The sequence below is a fragment of the Oncorhynchus nerka genome, linkage group LG6 (assembly GCF_034236695.1).
Source record: "Oncorhynchus nerka isolate Pitt River linkage group LG6, Oner_Uvic_2.0, whole genome shotgun sequence".
NCBI lineage: Eukaryota > Metazoa > Chordata > Actinopteri > Salmoniformes > Salmonidae > Oncorhynchus > Oncorhynchus nerka.
In genome coordinates this window covers 80283814-80304777 of record NC_088401.1, presented here as the reverse complement: position 1 = coordinate 80304777, position 20964 = coordinate 80283814, and the positions used below count along the sequence as shown (strand labels likewise).

The following is a 20964-nucleotide window of genomic DNA, read 5'->3' as shown; positions in this document are numbered from 1 at the left end:
GGCCTACAATCCCTCAGTCCAGCCTCTCTCAGCCTATTGCGAACAGTCTGAGCACTGATGGAGGGATTGTGCATTCCTGGTGTAAATCGGAAAGTTGTTGTTGCCATCCTGTACCTGTCCCGCAGGTGTGATGCTCGGATGTACCAATCCTGTGCAAGTGTTGTTACACGTGGTCTGCCACTGCGAGGACGAACAGCTATCCGTCCTGTCTCCCTGTAGCGCTGTCTTAGGTCTCTCACAGTACGGACATTGCAATTGTTTGCCCTGGCCACATCTGCAGTCCTCATGCCTCCATGCAGCATGCCTAAGGCACGTTAACGAAGATGAGCAAGGACCCTGGGCATCTTTCTTTTGGTGTTTTTCAGAGTCAGTAGAAAGGCCTCTTTAGTGTCCTAAGTTTTCATAACTGTGACCTTAATTCCCTACGGTCTGTAAGCTGTTAGTGTCTTAACGACCGTTCCACAGGTGCATGTTCATCAATTGTTTATGGTTCATTGAACAAGCATGGGAAACAGTGTTTACAATGAAGATCTGTGCAGTTAATTAGATTTTTACGAATTATCTTTGAAAGGCAGGGTCCTGAAATTTTTGCTGAGTTCATGTGTGAGAACATCCCCTCTCCTCCCTCTCTTCCCTCCATCCCCGCCCCTCCATTTAGCCTGAGTGAACTGGGAACCCTTTAGGATTAGATTTTTTCCTCTTGCCTCTCTCTGTAGGGTATTCTCTCCTCTGTCCTCTCTCTGTAGGGTATTTTCTCCTCTTGCCTCTCTCTGTAGGGTATTTTCTCCTCTTGCCTCTCTCTGTAGGGTATTTTCTCCTCTGTCCTCTCTCTCTGTAGGGTATTCTCTATTCTGTCCTCTCTCTGTAGGGTATTCTCTCCTCTGTCCTCTCTCTGTGGGGTATTCTCTCCTCTGTCCTCTCTCTGTAGGGTATTCTCTCCTCTGTCCTCTCTCTGTAGGGTATTCTCTCCTCTGTCCTCTCTCTCTGTAGGGTATTCTCTCCTCTGTCCTCTCTCTCTGTAGGGTATTCTCTCCTCTGTCCTCTCTCTCTGTAGGGTATTCTCTCCTCTGTCCTCCCTCTCCTCCTCCTCCTCCTCCTCTTCGTTACTCCTCAGTTTTTCTCTCTCCTTCCTTTCTTCCCGAAATATGTCCTCTACTGTAGAAGGGGTCTTTAGTAATTTGTGTGTGTGTGTGTGTGTGTCCACACAATGATAGTAAAACAAGGAATGATAGTAAATAAAGAAACATTTATTTTGTGGGTACCCACAAGGTAAAAGGCTATATTAGGCTTAGGGGTTAGGTTTAGGGTTAGTGTTAGTCAAATCAATTGTTTGGTCCCCACAAGGAATTCTGTATAAAGTGTGTGTGTGTGTGTGTGTGTGTGTGTGTGTGTGTGTGTGTGTGTGTGTGTGTGTGTGTGTGTGTGTGTGTGTGTGTGTGTGTGTGTGTGTCTGTCATCAAGCACATTTCAAAATCTGCCATTGTTTTGCACTTTGGTTTTTTCATGTTTATTCCTTGTTCAGGTCATTGAGTTAACAGTGAAATTAGATTTTATGTTCATTATATTCACTGTCAGATATGAATTGTGTTTATTAGGTATGTAATTAACCTAATCTCTCTTTTCTGCCCCTAGCATACAGTACATAGCCTACAGTCCTACAGAACATTGTGTATGAATTGTAAAGTGTGATTTGTTTTAATGATGTTTTTACCTTCCAGAGGTAGTGAGTCAGAACTCAGAGATCTATGAGGTTTAAGTCACAAATACTAATGATGGTTTTAGTGTACCTCATTGGTTACAGTCAACTAGTGACATCATTACTGTACCGTGAAGCCACATGACGCAGTAAGGAACAAGCTTCCATACCGATTATGCTTTTCTCTGTAAAAAAAGAAAGAAAGATTAACATGGAATATAAATGGAGCATTATCCCTGATGTTCTGTATTACTGCACTCATGTCTGTGACACCAAATACAATACATCCCACCTGATCTGTGACACCAAATACAAGACACCCCACCTGATCTGTGACACCAAATGCAATACATCCCACCTGATCTGTGACACCAAATACAATACATCCCACCTGATCTGTGACACCAAATACAATACATCCCACCGGATCTGTGACACCAAATACAATACATCCCACCTGATCTGTGACACCAAATACAATACATCCCACCTGATCTGTGACACCAAATACAAGACATCCCACCTGATCTGTGACACCAAATACAAGACATCCCACCTGATCTGTGACATCAAATACAAGACACCCCACCTGATCTGTGACACCAAATACAATACATCCCACCTGATCTGTGACACCAAATACAATACACCCCACCTGATCTGTGACACCAAATACAAGACATCCCACCTGATCTGTGACACCAAATACAATACATCCCACCTGATCTGTGACACCAAATACAAGACATCCCACCTGATCTGTGACACCAAATACAAGACATCCCACCTGATCTGTGACATCAAATACAAGACACCCCACCTGATCTGTGACACCAAATACAATACATCCCATCTGATCTGTGACACCAAATACAATACACCCCACCTGATCTGTGACACCAAATACAAGACATCCCACCTGATCTGTGACACCAAATACAATACATCCCACCTGATCTGTGACACCAAATACAAGACATCCCACCTGATCTGTGACACCAAATACAAGACATCCCACCTGATCTGTGACACCAAATACAATACATCCCACCTGATCTGTGACACATCAGTAATCAATCTAATCTGGTCAATAAAACGATAGATCAGGTGAACTGTTGTGGAACGTTGACATTCCCACGGTGATATCTACCCCGTAGTCATGGGAAAATGATGTGAATCAACAAAAGAGGCAACCGATAACATTGACATGACTAATCTCTTTTCTTATTTCTCCTTCCTTCCTCCTTTCCTGCCTGCCTGCCTTTCTTTTCCATGTCCTTTGTATCTGTGCTCCTCTGTGGGTCTCGTGTGGCTCTGGATTGTTCTCTCTCTATTTCTCTCTTGCTTATGTACCCCATGCATTCACTTCTCCTCCTCCATCCCTCTCCTCCTCCCTCCCTCCCTCCCTCTCCACCCTCCCTCTCCTCCTCCTCCCTCTCCTCCTCCTACTCCTTCTCCTACCTCCCTCTCCTCCTCCCTCTCCTCCTCCCTCCCTCTCCTCCCTCCCTCCCTCTCCTCCTCCTCCCTCTCCTCCTCCTACTCCTTCTCCTCCTTTTCCACCCTCCCTCCCTCTCCTTCTCCTCCCTCTCCTCCTCCTCCTCCTCTTCCTCCTCCTCCCTCCCCCTCTTCCTCCCTCCTCCTTCTCCTCCCTCCCTCCCTCCCTCCCTCTCCTCTTCCTTCCTCTCCTCCCTCTCCTCCTCCTCCTCCTCCTCTTCCTTCTCCCCCTCTTCCACTTCCCTTTCCTCCTCCTCCTCCCTCTCCTCCTTTGCCTCCTCTTCCCCCTCCCTCCCTCCCTCCCTCTCCTCCCCCTCTCCTCCTCATTGTAAATGATTTTTTTAGCCAATGCCTCCCAGATACCAGCTAGATAGATGAAGAAACCCATAAATAAAGAGATACCATGTATACACAATATTCCTTTACCATACAAGGACAGGAGTGTGTGGGTAGTGTGTGTGATTATGTGTGTGCTCCAGCAGATGCAATAGATTCAGACTCTATATTCAGGAGGATGTTGTCCCTGATTAGCCCTTCTTGAGGATTCTGAATTTCGGCTTGCTGTCGCCATGACAACCTGAATACAATATAGTCTTTCTGAATTACAATCCAATGTCTCTCTCTCTCTCCCTCTCTCCCTCTCTGTTTTGCCCTCTCCTTTTCTTTCTTTCTCTCTCTCTCACTCTTTTTCTCTCCTTTCTTAAGGCTGAGGTAAACAGAGACAGATAGAGGAGGGAGAGAGAGAGAGGAAGAGGGGAGAGAGAGAGGAAGAGGGGAGAGAGGGGGTTAAACATAGGGGAAGCTGTGTGAGAGAGAAAAGAGAACCGTGAGAGACAGATAGAGAGATAGTGGAGGCAGTGTGAGAGAGAACCTGTGAGAGACATATTGAGAGTGTGAGAGAGAACCTGTGAGAGACAGATAGAGAGATAATGGAGGCAGTGTGAGAGAGAACCGTGAGAGACAGATAGAGAGATAGTGGAGGCAGTGTGAGAGAGAACCGTGAGAGACAGATAGAGAGATAGTGGAGGCAGTGTGAGAGAGAACCTGTGAGAGACATATTGAGAGATAGTGGAGGCAGTGTGAGAGAGAACCGTGAGAGACAGATAGAGAGATAGTGGAGGCAGTGTGAGAGAGAACCTGTGAGAGACATATTGAGAGTGTGAGAGAGAACCTGTGAGAGACAGATAGAGAGATAATGGAGGCAGTGTGAGAGAGAACCGTGAGAGACAGATAGAGAGATAGTGGAGGCAGTGTGAGAGAGAACCTGTGAGAGACATATTGAGAGATAGTGGAGGCAGTGTGAGAGAGAACCGTGAGAGACAGATAGAGAGATAGTGGAGGCAGTGTGAGAGAGAACCTGTGAGAGACATATTGAGAGTGTGAGAGAGGGGCCTTTTTCTTCCACTAAGCTTCTAGAATTATTTTATCTCTCAGGTGCTCTAGGGCCGACTAAGCTATGAATCAAAGCCTTATTCTGAAAAACCTAACTTAAACATGAGGGGACATTTCATACACCATGGAAATGCATCACAGACCTCTGCTAGGTCTGCAATATAGTAGATAACGTTAACTTTGATAGCAGCACTTAGGCCTACAGTTGACCTGCATGTAGACAAGCTTAGCTTTGTCCACTAGCTCATTCATTTACTAGACAATTAATTGTACCTTTATTTAACTAGGAATGTCAGTTAAGAACAAATTCTTATTTTCAATGATGGCCTACTGGGGAACAGTGGGTTAACTGCCTTGTTCAGGGGCAGAACGACAGATGTTTACCTTGTCAGCTCGGGGATTCGACACTCAAACCACTAGGCTACCTGCCACCCCAATATAATATCCTGTTTCATATAATGTACTGTATTATACTGTATACATGTAGTATATTCTGTTTCATATACTGTACTGTATTATTACTATGTGCATGTAGTATATTCTGTTTCATATACTGTACTGTATTATACTATATGCATGTAGTATATTCTGTTTCATATACTGTACTGTATTATACTATGTGCATGTAGTATATTCTGTTTCATATACTGTACTGTATTATACTATATGCATGTAGTATATTCTGTTTCATATACTGTACTGTATTATACTATGTGCATGTTGTATATTCTGTTTCATATACTGTACTGTATTATACTATATGCATGTAGTATATTCTGTTTCATATACTGTACTGTATTATACTATATGCATGTAGTATATTCTGTTTCATATACTGTACTGTATTATAGTTTAGTTTAGTTTATTTTTTATTTTTACAGGGACAGTGCACATTAATCAACGTTTCAGTAAAAGTGCCGGTTTTAGCCAGCCGGCTAATTTTCAATCGCAGTCCCTGGGCAGGTTATTAAAAACAATTACAATATAGACAATAGCAACATAGAACAAGCAATACATAGCAACATAGGACAAGCAAGACATAGCATACAGACAGAGCAACATAGGACAAGCAAGACGTAGCATACAGACAGAGCAACATAGGACAAGCAAGACGTAGCATACAGACAGAGCAACATAACTACTATACTATGTGCATGTAGTATATTCTGTTTCATATACTGTACTGTATTATACTATATGCATGTAGTATATTCTGTTTCATATACTGTACTGTATTATACTATGTGCATGTAGTATATTCTGTTTCATATACTGTACTGTATTATACTATATGCATGTAGTATATTCTGTTTCATATACTGTACTGTATTATACTATATGCATGTAGTATATTCTGTTTCATATACTGTACTGTATTATACTATGTGCATGTTGTATATTCTGTTTCATATACTGTACTGTATTATACTATATGCATGTAGTATATTCTGTTTCATATACTGTACTGTATTATACTATATGCATGTAGTATATCCTGTATGTACATACAACATGTACAGTAGCAGACAAACAGCTGTGTCTATTAGTTGACTAGGTTACATATTACTGTCAACAGTGACTGGCATAAGTAGTGTTTATTAAGTTAGGGTGTCAGGTATGTCATCAGAACAGATAATGCTCTTTATTGGGAAGCAAGCTGGCCTCCTGGGGGCCAAAACAAGACACAATTGGATTATAACGCTGTAGTTAGACTCACCCGAGGAGAATTCTAAGGTACTGTACAACATGCAGCTACATCGCCAGCCCAAGTGCTGTTGACTGGTGACAGATTCTCCTCTTCCCCGACGTGATGACTTGACATTCATCTGTCTTGAAATGGAAGTCAAATCATGACATAGTCTAATCTTTTTCTATCCAAACTGGGTTTTTGAATTGGGGGTGTGTCTGAAATGGCATCATGTTCCTTATATAGTGTACTACTTCTGTCTAGGGCCCCTGGCCAGAGGTAGTGCACTATGTAGTAAATAGTGTCCCCTTTTGGACAGAGCCCTAGATTTAATTCCAGCGTAGAGTAGCTGGTACCTGGGAGGTGTCTGTGTGTGTCTGTGGTGTTTCACCCACTGCTCTCTGTCTGAGTGTTTGAGTTTAACCCCGTGCTGCTCTGGACGAGAGAGAGGATGGCAATGTGAATGTGTTAATGATGAACAACTCTTCCAGACATACGAGACACCGGGGCCAAACCGGTGATGGTGTACATCCACGGGGGATCCTACATGGAGGGGACCGGGAATATGATCGACGGGAGCGTCCTGGCCAGCTACGGGAACGTCATCGTGATCACCCTGAACTACCGCGTCGGCGTACTAGGTAAGAAACCGTCTCTCGCTCATGTCCGTAACATCTACTGGAGTGGAGGGCAGGAACAGAGTAGCTCCACATCTAACCTCTTCACACATCTTTTCCACCACAGCTCTGATGATGTTGTTGGATCTTGTTGCTTTCTAAGGATGTTTATCTGCTGATATTGTTGGATCTCGCTGCTTTCTAAGGATGTTTATCTGATGATATTGTTGGATCTCGCTGCTTTCTAAGGATGTTTGTCTGCTGATATTGTTGGATCTTGTTGCTTTCTAAGGATGTTTTTCTGCTGATATTGTTGGATCTTGTTGCTTTCTAAGGATGTTTGTCTGCTGATATTGTTGGATCTCGTTGCTTTCTAAGGATGTTTTTCTGCTGATGTTGTTGGATCTCGTTGCTTTCTAAGGATGTTTTTCTGCTGATGTTGTTGGATCTCGTTGCTTTCTAAGGATGTTTATTTTGGACGTCTATGTCTTCCACAGAGGAGGCTGGTGAGAGGAGCTATAGGAGAGCCGGTTCATTGTAACGACTGGAATGGAATTATGGAATGGTATCAAACACATCAAACATATGGAAACCACGTTTGACTCTGTTCCATTGATTCCATTCCAGCCATTACATTCAACCCATCCTCCTATAGTTCCTCTCACCAGCCTCCTCTGGTAGGCCAGATATGTATGTTGTTGACAGGCGTACGTTAACATGTAGCGGTGTTTGCTTGATGCTGTATACCTGATGTTGGATACCATGCTCTCTGCTGTTATACAACGAGGAGTAGGTATTGCTGGGTTCAGAATAAATTAAGAAATTATTGTAATGAGAGTGAAACAAAGACTTGATGGGATAGGTGTGATACCAGAGAGGAAAGAGAGAAAGGGGGATGAGTGAGTGAGAGAGTGAGAGAGTGAGAGAAGGGAGGAGAGAGAGAGAGGCAGAGAGAGGGGGAGAGAAAGAGAAACAGTGAGAGGAGAGGAGAGAGAGAGAGAGAGAGAGAGAGAGAGAGAGAGAGAGAGAGAGAGAGAGAGACAGAGAGAGAGAGGGAGAGAGAGAGGGAGAGAGAGAGAGAAGGGAGGAGAGAGAGATAGAGAGAGAGAGAAAAGAGAGAAAGAGAGAGAGAGGAGGGAGAGAGAGAGAGAAAAGAGAGAAAGAGAGAGAGAGGAGGGAGAGAAGCAGATAGAGGGAGAGGGAAGCAGAGGCAGAGAGAGCAAGAAGCAGGGAGAGAGAAGCAGAGAGTGAGGATGGAGAGAGAAGCTAAGAGGCTGTTGGTAGGGCATTGACTCACAGCTTATTCTCCTCTTAGAAAACCACTACAGTCGCAGTGAGCAGCAATACAAAATGGAGTCTGTTAGGTAACACACTAACAGAGCTTTCTTTCTCTCCCTCTCTCACATACACTAGCACACATGCAGATGTACGTATGCACGCACAAACACACAGACAGGCCTCAGGCACACACACCACATGCACACACATCCTGACAAAACCCCCCCCTCTCTTTTGTTATTACACTGCTGCTACTCTCTGTTTATTATCTCTGCATCATCACTTTACTCCCGCCTACATGTACAAATGACCTCGACTAACCCGTACCCAGCACATTGACTCAGTACAAGTAACCACTGTAGCCCTAATATCGGTATTGTAATTGTATTGTTTTACTTTTTATTTGATTTTCTACTTTAGTTTATTTAGGAAATAGTTTCTTGACTCTAGTTCTTGAACTGCATTGTTGGTTAAGGACTTGTACTGTAAATAAGCATTACACGGTAAGGTTGAAATGTTATATTTGGCGCATGTGACAAATACCATTTGATTTGACACACACACACATATACACACACACTATCAAAGCTCTTTAGATATCCCACTCTTCTCTCTGTTTCTGTTTTCATTGGGAATCATATGGGAGGGTTTGTATTGGTAGATAGATAATGGTGTTTTCATTGGGAATCATATGGGAGGTTTCGTATTGGTAGATAGATAATGGTGTTTTCATTGGGAATCATATGGGAGGTTTTGCATTGGTAGATAGATAATACTGTTTTCATTGGGAATCATATGGGAGGTTTTGTATTGGTAGATAGATAATGCTGTTTTCATTGGGAATCATATGGGAGGGTTTGTATTGGTAGATAGATAATGCTGTTTTCATTGGGAATCATATGGGAGGGTTTGTATTGGTAGATAGATAATACTGTTTTCATTGGGAATCATATGGGAGGTTTTGTATTGGTAGATAGATAATGCTGTTTTCATTGGGAATCATATGGGAGGTTTTGTATTGGTAGATAGATAATGGTGTTTTCAGGGAAGCAGTATTATTGTTGTTGTTGTTGCCTTGTTGTTTGCGCTCAGATGTCTCCCCAGTGTCTTTGAGTAAAAAGCTGAGGAGAAATATATTGTTTTAGACGGTGGGTATTGAGCTGAGATACACACCTGTGGGTATTGAGCTGAGATACACACCTGTGGGTATTGAGCTGAGATACACACCTGTGGGTATTGAGCTGAGATACCCACCTGCTGGTATTGAGCTGAGATACACCCCTGTGGGTATTGAGCTGAGATACCCACCTGTGGGTATTGAGCTGAGTGAGATACCCACCTGTGGGTATTGAGGTGAGTCAGTCATCAGGACTGTGTTGTCTGAGTGTTGTCTGTTCTACTGAGTTGTTGATAAGACTAACAGACATTCTGTAAAATAAGTAACGGCAGCGATGCATGTTGTGTGATAATGTCTGTTTTTGTTCTGGTCTGACCACCTCTCTGTGGTCTCTGATATTAAACTGTTATTACAGACTCTCCTATAAACCAAATCAAAACTAGAGAAATCAAACTCAGTCTCATGGACAGTTAACGATAAAGCTGGCTGTAAACGCACCATGTGACTTGTTGGTTCCATGTTTCATGAGCGGGAAATAAAAGATCCCCAAGTGTTCCAGAAGCACAAAAAGCTTATTTCTCTCAAATGTTGTGTACAAATGTGTTTACGTCCCTGTTAGTGAGCATTTCTCTTTTGCCAGATAATTAATCCACCTGATAGGTGTGGCATATCGAGAGGCTGATTAAACAACATGATCATTACACAGGTGCACCTTGTGCTGGGGACAATAAAAGGCCACTCTAAAATGTGCAGTTTTGTCACACAACACAACGCCACAGATGTCTCAAGTTTTGAGGGAGCGTGCAATTGGCATGCTGACTGCAGGAATGTTCATCAGAACTGTTGCCAGAGAATTGAATGTTAATTTATTTATCATAAGCAACTTCCAACATCCTTTTAGAGAATTTGTCAGTACGCCAACCGGCCTCACAACCGCAGACCACGTGTAACCATGCCAGCCCAGGACCTCCACATCCGGCTTCTTCCCCTGTGGGATCGTCTGAGGGGGTGCTGAGGAGTATTTCTATCTGTAATAAAGCCATTTTGTGGGTCCGCAGTGGGCCCACGCCCTCCCAGGCTCACCCATGACTGAACCCCTGCCCAGTCATGTGAAGTCCATAGATTAGGGCCCAATGAATTTATTTCCATTGACTGATTTCCTGATATGAACTGTAAGTCAGTAAGATCTCTGACATTCTGTCACGGTGTGTTTATTTTGTTGTTCAGTGTATTATACAGGTATGTGTGATATATTAGGATCCTCATTAGCCGACGCTGATGGTGACAGCTAGTCTTACTGGGGTCCGACACATAACAAATAATACATTACAGACAACATTGACACACATTTAAAACATGAAGATATAGTGTATCTATCAGTTCCACATACATGGCAGTACATACACACAACTAGTAGATCACATGTCAGTTCATACACACAACCAGTAGATCACATGTCAGTTCATACACACAACAAGTAGATCACATGTCAGTACATATACACAACCAGTAGATCACATGTCAGTTCATACACACAACCAGTAGATCACATGTCAGTACATACACACAACCAGTAGATCACATGTCAGTTCATACACACAACCAGTAGATCACATGTCAGTTCATACACACAACCAGTAGATCACATGTCAGTTCATATACACAACCAGTAGATCACATGTCAGTACATACACACAACCAGTAGATCACATGTCAGTTCATACACACAACCAGTAGATCACATGTCAGTTCATACACCCAACAAGTAGATCACATGTCAGTTCAGACACACAACCAGTAGATCACATGTCAGTTCAGACACACAACCAGTAGATCACATGTCAGTACATACACACAAGTAGATCACATGTCAGTACATACACACAACAAGTAGATCACATGTCAGTACATACACACAACCAGTAGATCACATGTCAGTTCATACACACAACAAGTAGATCACATGTCAGTTCATACACACAACAAGTAGATCACATGTCAGTTCATATACACAACCAGTAGATCACATGTCAGTACATACACACAAGTAGATCACATGTCAGTACATACACACAACAAGTAGATCACATGTCAGTACATACACACAACCAGTAGATCACATGTCAGTTCATACACACAACAAGTAGATCACATGTCAGTTCATACACACAACAAGTAGATCACATTTCAGTTCATACACACAACCAGTAGATCACATGTCAGTTCATACACACAACCAGTAGATCACATGTCAGTTCATACACACAACCAGTAGATCACATGTCAGTTCATACACACAACCAGTAGATCACATGTCAGTTCATACACACAACTAGTAGATCACATGTCAGTTCATACACACGACCAGTAGATCACATGTCAGTTCATACACACAACTAGTAGATCACATGGTGGAGAGGCGTTGTGCCGTGAGGCGTTGCTTTATTTGTTTTTGAATCCAGGTTTTACTGTTCACTTACGCTGCATGTATATATGTGTATTAGATTCCATGCATTTATGGGTCTGTTTAATACTGCACATTTTCTTGAATTTGTCCTGGACCCGGGGACTGTGAAAAGACCCCTGGTGGTATGTCTGGTGGGGTAAATGTGTGTGTCAGTGACTAAGCAAACAATTAGACATTTCCAAGTGGCAACACTTCGGCTAGTGATACATTTATTACATCCATTTATTCACTTTAATAATGGAACACTTCGGCTAGTGATACATTTATTACATCCATTTATTCACTTTAATAATGGAACACTTCGGCTAGTGATACATTTATTACATCCATTTATTCACTTTAATAATGGAACACTTCGGCTAGTGATACATTTATTACATCCATTTATTCACTTTAATCATGGAACACTTCGGCTAGTGATACATTTATTACATCCATTTATTCACTTGAATAATGGAACACTTCGTACTAGTGATACATTTATTACATCCATTTATTCACTTTAATAATGGAACACTTCGGCTAGTGATACATTTATTACATCCATTTATTCACTTTAATAATGGAACACTTCGGCTAGTGATACATTTATTACATCCATTTATTCACTTTAATAATGGAACACTTCGGCTAGTGATACATTTATTACATCCATTTATTCACTTTAATAATGGAACACTTCGGCTTGTGATACATTTATTACATCCATTTATTCACTTTAATAATGGAACACTTCGGCTAGTGATACATTTATTCACTTTAATAATGGAACATTTGATGTAATAAATGTACGACTAGTCACTTTAAACAATGCCACTTTATATAATGTTTACATACCCTACATTACTCATCTCATATGTATATACTGTACCCAATACCATCTACTGCATCTTGCCATCTTGATGTAATACATGTATCACTAGTCACTTTAAACAATACCACTTAATATAATGTTTACATACCCTACATTACTCATCTCATATGTATATACTGTACCCGATACCATCTACTGCATGTTGCCATCTTGATGTAATACATGTATCACTAGTCACTTTAAACAATGCCACTTTATATAATGTTTACATACCCTACATTACTCATCTCATATGTATATACTGTACTCTATGCCACCTACTGCATCTTGCCATCTTGATGTAATACATGTATCACTAGTCACTTTAAACAATGCCACTTTATATAATGTTTACATACCCTACATTACTCATCTCATATGTATATACTGTACCCTATACCATCTACTGCATCTTGCCGATGCCGTTCTGTACCCGATACCATCTACTGCATCTTGCCATCTTGATGTAATACATGTATCACTAGTCACTTTAAACAATGCCACTTTATATAATGTTTACATACCCTACATTACTCATCTCATATGTATATACTGTACTCTATGCCATCTACTGCATCTTGCCATCTTGATGTAATACATGTATCACTAGTCACTTTAAACAATGCCACTTTATATAATGTTTACATACCCTACATTACTCATCTCATATGTATATACTGTACCCGATACCATCTACTGCATCTTGCCGATGCCGTTCTGTACCATCACTCATTCATATATTTTGATGTACATATTCTTCATCCCTTTACACTTGTGTGTATAAGGTAGTTGTTGTGAAATTGTTAGGTTAGATTACTCGTTGGATATTACTGCATTGTCAGAAACGGAAGCACAAGAATTTCGCTACACTCGCATTAACATCTGCTAACCATGTGTATGTGACAATTATAATTTGATTTGATTTGATTTCTCCATGTGACTGGACAATAATCAAGATAAGAATAAACTAGAGCCTGCAGGACTTCCTTTGTGGAGTGTGGTGTCAATATAAATGTTTAATTTAAGATTAGATGGCATTAAGGTAGAGTACAGGGCATAGCCTAGTGGTTAGAGCGTTGGACTAGTAACCGGAAGGTTGCGGATTCAAACCCCCGAGCTGACAAGGTACAAATCTGTCGTTCTGCCCCTGAACAGGCAGTTAACCCACTGTTCCTAGGCTGTCATTGAAAATAAGAATTGGTTCTTAACTGACTTGCCTAGTTAAATAAAGGTAAAATAAAAAAATTAAGGTAGAGTACAGGGCATTAAGGTAGAGTCCAGGACATTAAGGTAGAGTCCAGGACATTAAGGTAGAGTACAGGACATTAAGGTAGAGTCCAGGACATTAAGGTAGAGTCCAGGACATTAAGGTAGAGTCCAGGACATTAAGGTAGAGTCCAGGACATTAAGGTAGAGTCCAGGACATTAAGGTAGAGTCCAGGACATTAAGGTAGAGTACAGGACATTAAGGTAGAGTACAGGACATTAAGGTAGAGTACAGGACATTAAGGTAGAGTACAGGACATTAAGGTAGAGTCCAGGACATTAAGGTAGAGTCCAGGACATTAAGGTAGAGTACAGGACATTAAGGTAGAGTCCAGGACATTAAGGTAGAGTCCAGGACATTAAGGTAGAGTCCAGGACATTAAGGTAGAGTCCAGGACATTAAGGTAGAGTCCAGGACATTAAGGTAGAGTACAGGACATTAAGGTAGAGTACAGGGCATTAAGGTAGAGTCCAGGACATTAAGGTAGAGTCCAGGACATTAAGGTAGAGTACAGGACATTAAGGTAGAGTACAGGACATTAAGGTAGAGTACAGGACATTAAGGTAGAGTCCAGGACATTAAGGTAGAGTACAGGACATTAAGGTAGAGTACAGGACATTAAGGTAGAGTCAGGACATTAAGGTAGAGTCCAGGACATTAAGGTAGAGTACAGGACATTAAGGTAGAGTACAGGACATTAAGGTAGAGTACAGGACATTAAGGTAGAGTACAGGACATTAAGGTAGAGTCCAGGACATTAAGGTAGAGTACAGGACATTAAGGTAGAGTACAGGACATTAAGGTAGAGTACAGGACATTAAGGTAGAGTACAGGACATTAAGGTAGAGTACAGGACATTAAGGTAGAGTCCAGGACATTAAGGTAGAGTACAGGACATTAAGGTAGAGTACAGGACATTAAGGTAGAGTAGACGACCATGCCGCTCTCCCAAAGCTTTGTTTGGTGCCTGAAACCAGTGAATCCTTATAAGAAACAAATGTGATTGGTCCTCAATCAAAAATATGTTGAATAAAACATACCTCATTTTAAAATGTTTGATTATATTTTGATTGTATTATTTGAGATGATTTTAGACCAGAGAGACATCATAGATAGACATCAGAATATATTGGAGGACAAACCAGAACATCACTGCCAGTACAATACAAGGTCTCTCTTGTAAAAAAAAAATAGATTGTATCTCCAGACTAACCAGGGAAAATGAAGGCTCAATACCAATATAAGTACGAAATGAAGTTGTACATCCTGGTCCTCTGCTGTAACAGTTGGCTGAGATGAAGAGTCCTGACCTTGGGTTTTGGCAGAAGTCTGAGCCTTGGTACATGTGCTATACATTTAGAAACCGTAATTAAGTCTTTCCCTTTGGGAGGAGGGAATTGGCAGAGCCAGTGACTAATTCTATGAGTAAAGAGCAGTGATACGAGATACTCCCCTCTGACTACCACTCATTACACATCATTAAAGAGACACTGCAACCTAGGATTAAAGAACCACACACACACACAAGCATGGACACACACACACAAGCATGGACACACATAGGGACGCACACACACATGCAGACGCGCGCACACACACACACATATCCATATCAACTGGACCACAGTGGTGTCTCTATATCAACTGGTCCTCAGTAGTGTCTCCATATCAACTGGACCACAGTGGTGTCTCCATATCAACTGGACCACAGTGGTGTCTCTATATCAACTGGACCACAGTGGTGTCTCTATATCAACTGGACCTCAGTAGTGTCTCTATATCAACTGGACCTCAGTAGTGTCTCTATATCAACTGGACCTCAGTAGTGTCTCTATATCAACTGGACCTCAGTAGTGTCTCTATATCAACTGGACCTCAGTAGTGTCTCCCCATTCATTAGGTTTTAAATGTTAAACCTGTAATTAACATTTAATTAGTGTGGTCTTGTGTGGCTCATTTGGTAGAGTGTGGCACTTGCAGTGCCATGTTTGTGTGTTCAATTCTCATTGGGGACCAGTATGAAAATGTATCCAGTCACTACTGAAAGTCACTCTGGATAAGAGTGTCTGCTAAATGACTAAATTGTAAAGGATACAACATTTTTAAAAATCTATCCACTACAATAAGGGTATTCAACTTTGGAGAAATTCTGTTTTTCTGTTCTACCTGATAATGAATTGCACCCACCTGGTGTGCCATGTATCAATCAACCCCTGATTAGAGGGGAACAATGTGAAAAGTACTGGAATTGGCTTCCAGGTGCAGAATTGAGAGCAGCGGCTCCCAAACTAGGAGTCTGAAAAATATTTTAAAAGAATTTCCAAAATCCTCTGGAAGGTAAGAAGTGGCTCCGTAGTCAAGCACCATGGTCTTGTAGTGGATGTGAGCCTGTGGAGTGTGCAGAGCAGCAGGGAGACTTGGGGAGGTTGAAAACCAGGTGGGCTGCAGTGTTCTGGGTGAATTGCAGAGGTTTGATGACACAAGCGGGGAACAGTGAGTTTCAGTAGTCCAGACGGGAGAAGACAAGTGCCTGGATTAGGACCTGCGCTGCTTCCTGTGTGAGGAAGGGTCGTACTCTACGGATGTTCCTCTTCCTGAGTGAGGAAGGGTCGTACTCTACGGATGTTCCTCTTCCTGTGTGAGGAAGGGTCACACTCTACGGATGTTCCTCTTCCTGTGTGAGGGAGGGTCGTACTCTACGGATGTTCCTCTTCCTGTGTGAGGGAGGGTCGTACTCTACGGATGTTCCTCTTCCTGTGTGAGGGAGGGTCGTACTCTACGGATGTTCCTCTTCCTGTGTGAGGGAGGGTCGTACTCTACGGATGTTCCTCTTCCTGGGTGAGGAAGGGTCGTACTCTACGGATGTTCCTCTTCCTGTGTGAGGAAGGGTCGTACTCTACGGATGTTCCTCTTCCTGTGTGAGGAAGGGTCATACTCTACGGATGTTCCTCTTCCTGAGTGAGGAAGGGTCGTACTCTACGGATGTTCTTCTTCATGAGTGAGGAAGGGTCGTACTGTACGGATGTTCCTCTTCCTGTGTGAGGAAGGGTCGTACTCTACGGAGGTTCCTCTTCCTGTGTGAGGAAGGGTCGTACTCTACGGATGTTCCTCTTCCTGTGTGAGGAAGGGTCGTACTCTACGGATGTTCCTCTTCCTGTGTGAGGGAGGGTCGTACTCTACGGATGTTCCTCTTCCTGTGTGACGGAGGGTCGTACTCTACAGATGTTCCTCTTCCTGTGTGAGGGAGGGTCGTACTCTACGGATGTTCCTCTTCCTGTGTGAGGAAGGGTCGTACTCTACGGATGTTCCTCTTCCTGTGTGAGGGAGGGTCGTACTCTACAGATGTTCCTCTTCCTGTGTGAGGGAGGGTCGTACTCTACGGATGTTGTAGAGCATGAACCTGCAGGAGCGAGTCGCTGTTTTGATGTTTGCAGAGAACGAGAGGGTGTTGCCAAGGTTCATTGCACTCTGGGAGGGCGACACTGTGGAGTTGTCAACCGTGATGGAGACGTCTTTGAGCGGGCAGGGCTTGCCTGGAAGGAAGAGAAGCTCCTGTCGAGGTTGAGCTTGAGGTGGTGGGCCGACATCCAACCTGAGATATCTGCCAGGCAAGCAGAGATGAGGAAACTGACTGAACGACTCATACTCCCCAGCTCATGCTCTCCAAATGGACGTTAGGTGTGAGCGCGAAGATCCCATTGTATTGCCTTGTTAGCAATACATGTTGGGGGGGTTCTATTCATGAGGACATAATGTTCTGTCTCATGATTTCTGAGCATGAAACGGCACAGGGGATGTTCAGTGTGATGCGTGGTCATATTGATGATAATATGATGAATATACCCACTGTAATGAATATACCCACTGTAATGAATACACCCACTGTAATGTATACACCCACTGTAGGAGATACACCCACTGTAGTGTATACACCCACTGTAGGAGATACACCCACTGTAATGGATACACCCACTGTAATGGATACACCCACTGTAATGGATACACCCACTGTAGGGGATACACCCACTGTAGGGGATACACCCACTGTAATGGATACACCCACTGTAATGGATACACCCACTGTAGGGGATACACCCACTGTAGGGGATACACCCACTGTAGGGGATACACCCACTGTAGTGGATACACCCACTGTAGGGGATACACCCACTGTAATGAATAAACCCACTGTAATGAATAAACCCACTGTAGTGGATACACCCACTGTAGTGGATACACCCACTGTAGTGGATACACCCACTGTAGTGGATACACCCACTGTAATGGATACACCCACTGTAGTGGATACACCGAGAGCATCTGGCAGCAGAAGAGCTGAGCACAGAACTCCAAGTTATGCTGCTTCAGGTGACTTTGATTGTAAACTACATCAAACCACATCCACTGCGCTCACACCTGTTCACTAAACTATGTGGAGACATGGTATCAGAGCAGGACAATGTTCAATTGTGTTGTGTGTTGTACAGAAACCCAGCCTAAAACCCCAAACAGCAAGCAATGCAGGTGTAGAAGCACGGTGGCTAGGAAAAACTCCTTAGAAAGGCCCAAACCTAGGAAGAAACCTAGAGAGGAACCAGGCTATGAGGGGTGGCCAGTCCTCTTCTGGCTGTGCCGGGTGGAGATGAACATGGCCAAGATGTTCAAATGTTCATAAATGACCAGCATGGTCAAATAATAATAATCACAGTAGTTGTCGAGGGTGAAGCAAGTCAGCACCTCAGGAGTAAATGTCAGTTGGCTTTTCATAGCCGATCATTGAAAGTATCTCTACCGCTCCTGCTGATGAGGTCACGGACGTCGTCAGGGACGTCGTCAGGGACGTCGTCAGGGAAATGACTGGACCAAGGTGCATTGTGGTGAGCGTATCCTTTATTAAGAATGTCTTCAACAAAACAAGAAACAACCAAAAACGACTGTGAAGCTGACTAGGGCTATACAGGCCACTATAACACACACAACTACACACTACTAAGGTGGCAAAACAGGCTGCCTAAGTATGATTCCCAATCAGAGACAACGATAGACAGCTGTCCCTGATCTGAGAACCATACCCGGCCAAAACAAGAAACAACCAAAACGACCGTGAAGCTGACTAGGGCTATACAGGCCACTATAACACAGACAACTACACACTACTAAGGTGGCAAAACAGGCTGCCTAAGAATGATTCCCAATCAGAGACAACGATAGACAGCTGTCCCTGATCTGAGAACCATACCCGGCCAAAACAAGAAACAACCAAAACGACGTGAAGCTGACTAGGGCTATACAGGCCACTAACACAGACAACTACACACTACTAAGGTGGCAAAACAGGCTGCCTAAGTATGATTCCCAATCAGAGACAACGATAGACAGCTGTCCCTGATCTGAGAACCATACCCGGCCAAAACATAGAAACACAAAACATAGAAATAAAGAAACTAGAATGCCCACCCTAGTCACACCCTGGCCTACCCAAAATAGAGAATAAAAGCTTCTCTATGGCCAGGGCGTAACACTGTCGACCACGCCCCCCTTGACTTTAAGAAGCTCTAACTCGACATGCATGAAGCACACCCATCCCATTAGTGGTTGGAGAGACAAGATACAGTACCTTCGGGAAAAGTATTCAGACCCCTTGACTTTTCCCACATTTTGTTACGTTACAGCCTTATTCTAAAATGGATTAAATAAAACAATGTCCTCCTCAATCTACACACAATACCCCGTGATGACAAAGTGAAAACAGGTTTTTAGAAATGTTTGCAAATGTTTTATAAACATTTACATTTACATTTAAGTCATTTAGCAGACGCTCTTATCCAGAGCGACTTACAAATTGGTGCATTCACCTTAATAAACAACAGAAATACCTTATTTACATAAGTATTCAGACCCTTTGCTATGAGACTCGAAATTGTGCTCAGCTGCATCCTGTTTCCATTGATCATCCTTCAGATGTTTCTAAAACTTGGAGTCCACCTGTGGTAAATTCAATTGATTGGACATGATTTGGAAAGGCACACACGTGTCTATATAAAGTTTCACAGTTGACAGTTCATATCAGAAAAAACCAAGCCATGAGGTTGAAGGAATTGTCCGTAGAGCTCTGAAACTGGATTGTGTCGAGGCACATTGAAGGTCCCCAAGAACAGTTGCCTCCATCATTCTTAAATGGAATAAGTTTGGAACCACCAAAACTCTTCCTAGAGCTGGCCGCCTGGCCAAACTGAGCAATCAGGGGAGAAGGGCCTTGGTCAGGGAGGTGACCAAGAACCCGATGGTCACTCTGACAGCATTCCACCAATCAGACCTTTATGGAAGAGTAGCCAGACAGAAGCCACTCTTCAGTAAAAGGCACATGACAGCCCTCTTGGAGTTTGCCAAAAGGCACCTAAAGACTGACCATGAGAAACAAGATTCTCTGTTCTGATGAAACTGAATGGCCTGAATGCCAAGTGTCATGTCTGAAGGAAACCTGGCACCATCACTACGGTGAACCACGGTGGTGGCAGCATCATGCTGTGGGGATGTTTTTCAGCGGCAGGGACTGGGAGTCTAAGGAGAGGCAAAGATGAATGGTGCAAAGTACAGAGAGATCCTTGATGAAAACCTGCTGCTGAGCACTCAGGACCTCAGACTGGGGGCGAAGGTTCACCTTCCGACAGGACGCAGGAGTGGCTTCGGGACAAGTCTCTGACTTCAATCCGATCTAACATCTCTGGAGAGACCTGAAAATAGTTGTGCAGCAACGCTCCCCATCCAACCTGGCAGACCTTGAGAGGATCTGCAGAGAAGAATGGGTGAAATCCCCCAAACACAGATGTGGCAAGCTTGTAGCGTCATACCCAAGAAGACTTGAAGCTGTAATCGCTGCCAAAGGTGCTTCAACAAAGTACTGAGTAATGAGTCTGAATACTTATGTAAATGTGATATTTCAGTTTATCAGCAAACATTATTTTTTTTTTAACTGTTTTTGCTTTGTCGTTATTGGGTATTGTGTGTAGATTGATGAGGGGAAGAAAAAAATGCTTTAAATACATTTTAGAATAAGGCTGTAACCTTACAAAATGTGGAAAAAGTCAAGGGGTCT

At 42.9% G+C, this 20964-nt stretch overlaps 1 protein-coding gene across 1 annotated transcript in view; it reads left to right on the top strand.

Annotated features, from left to right (window-relative positions):
* LOC115130985 (neuroligin-3-like) overlaps window positions 1-20964 on the top strand; it is a 329210-nt gene that overhangs the window by 59159 nt on the left and 249087 nt on the right. Inside the window, exon 2 of the mRNA XM_065019921.1 lies at window positions 6761-6910. Within this exon, the coding sequence (XP_064875993.1) occupies window positions 6761-6910 (150 nt within the window). The remainder of the gene's footprint in view (window positions 1-6760; window positions 6911-20964) is intronic.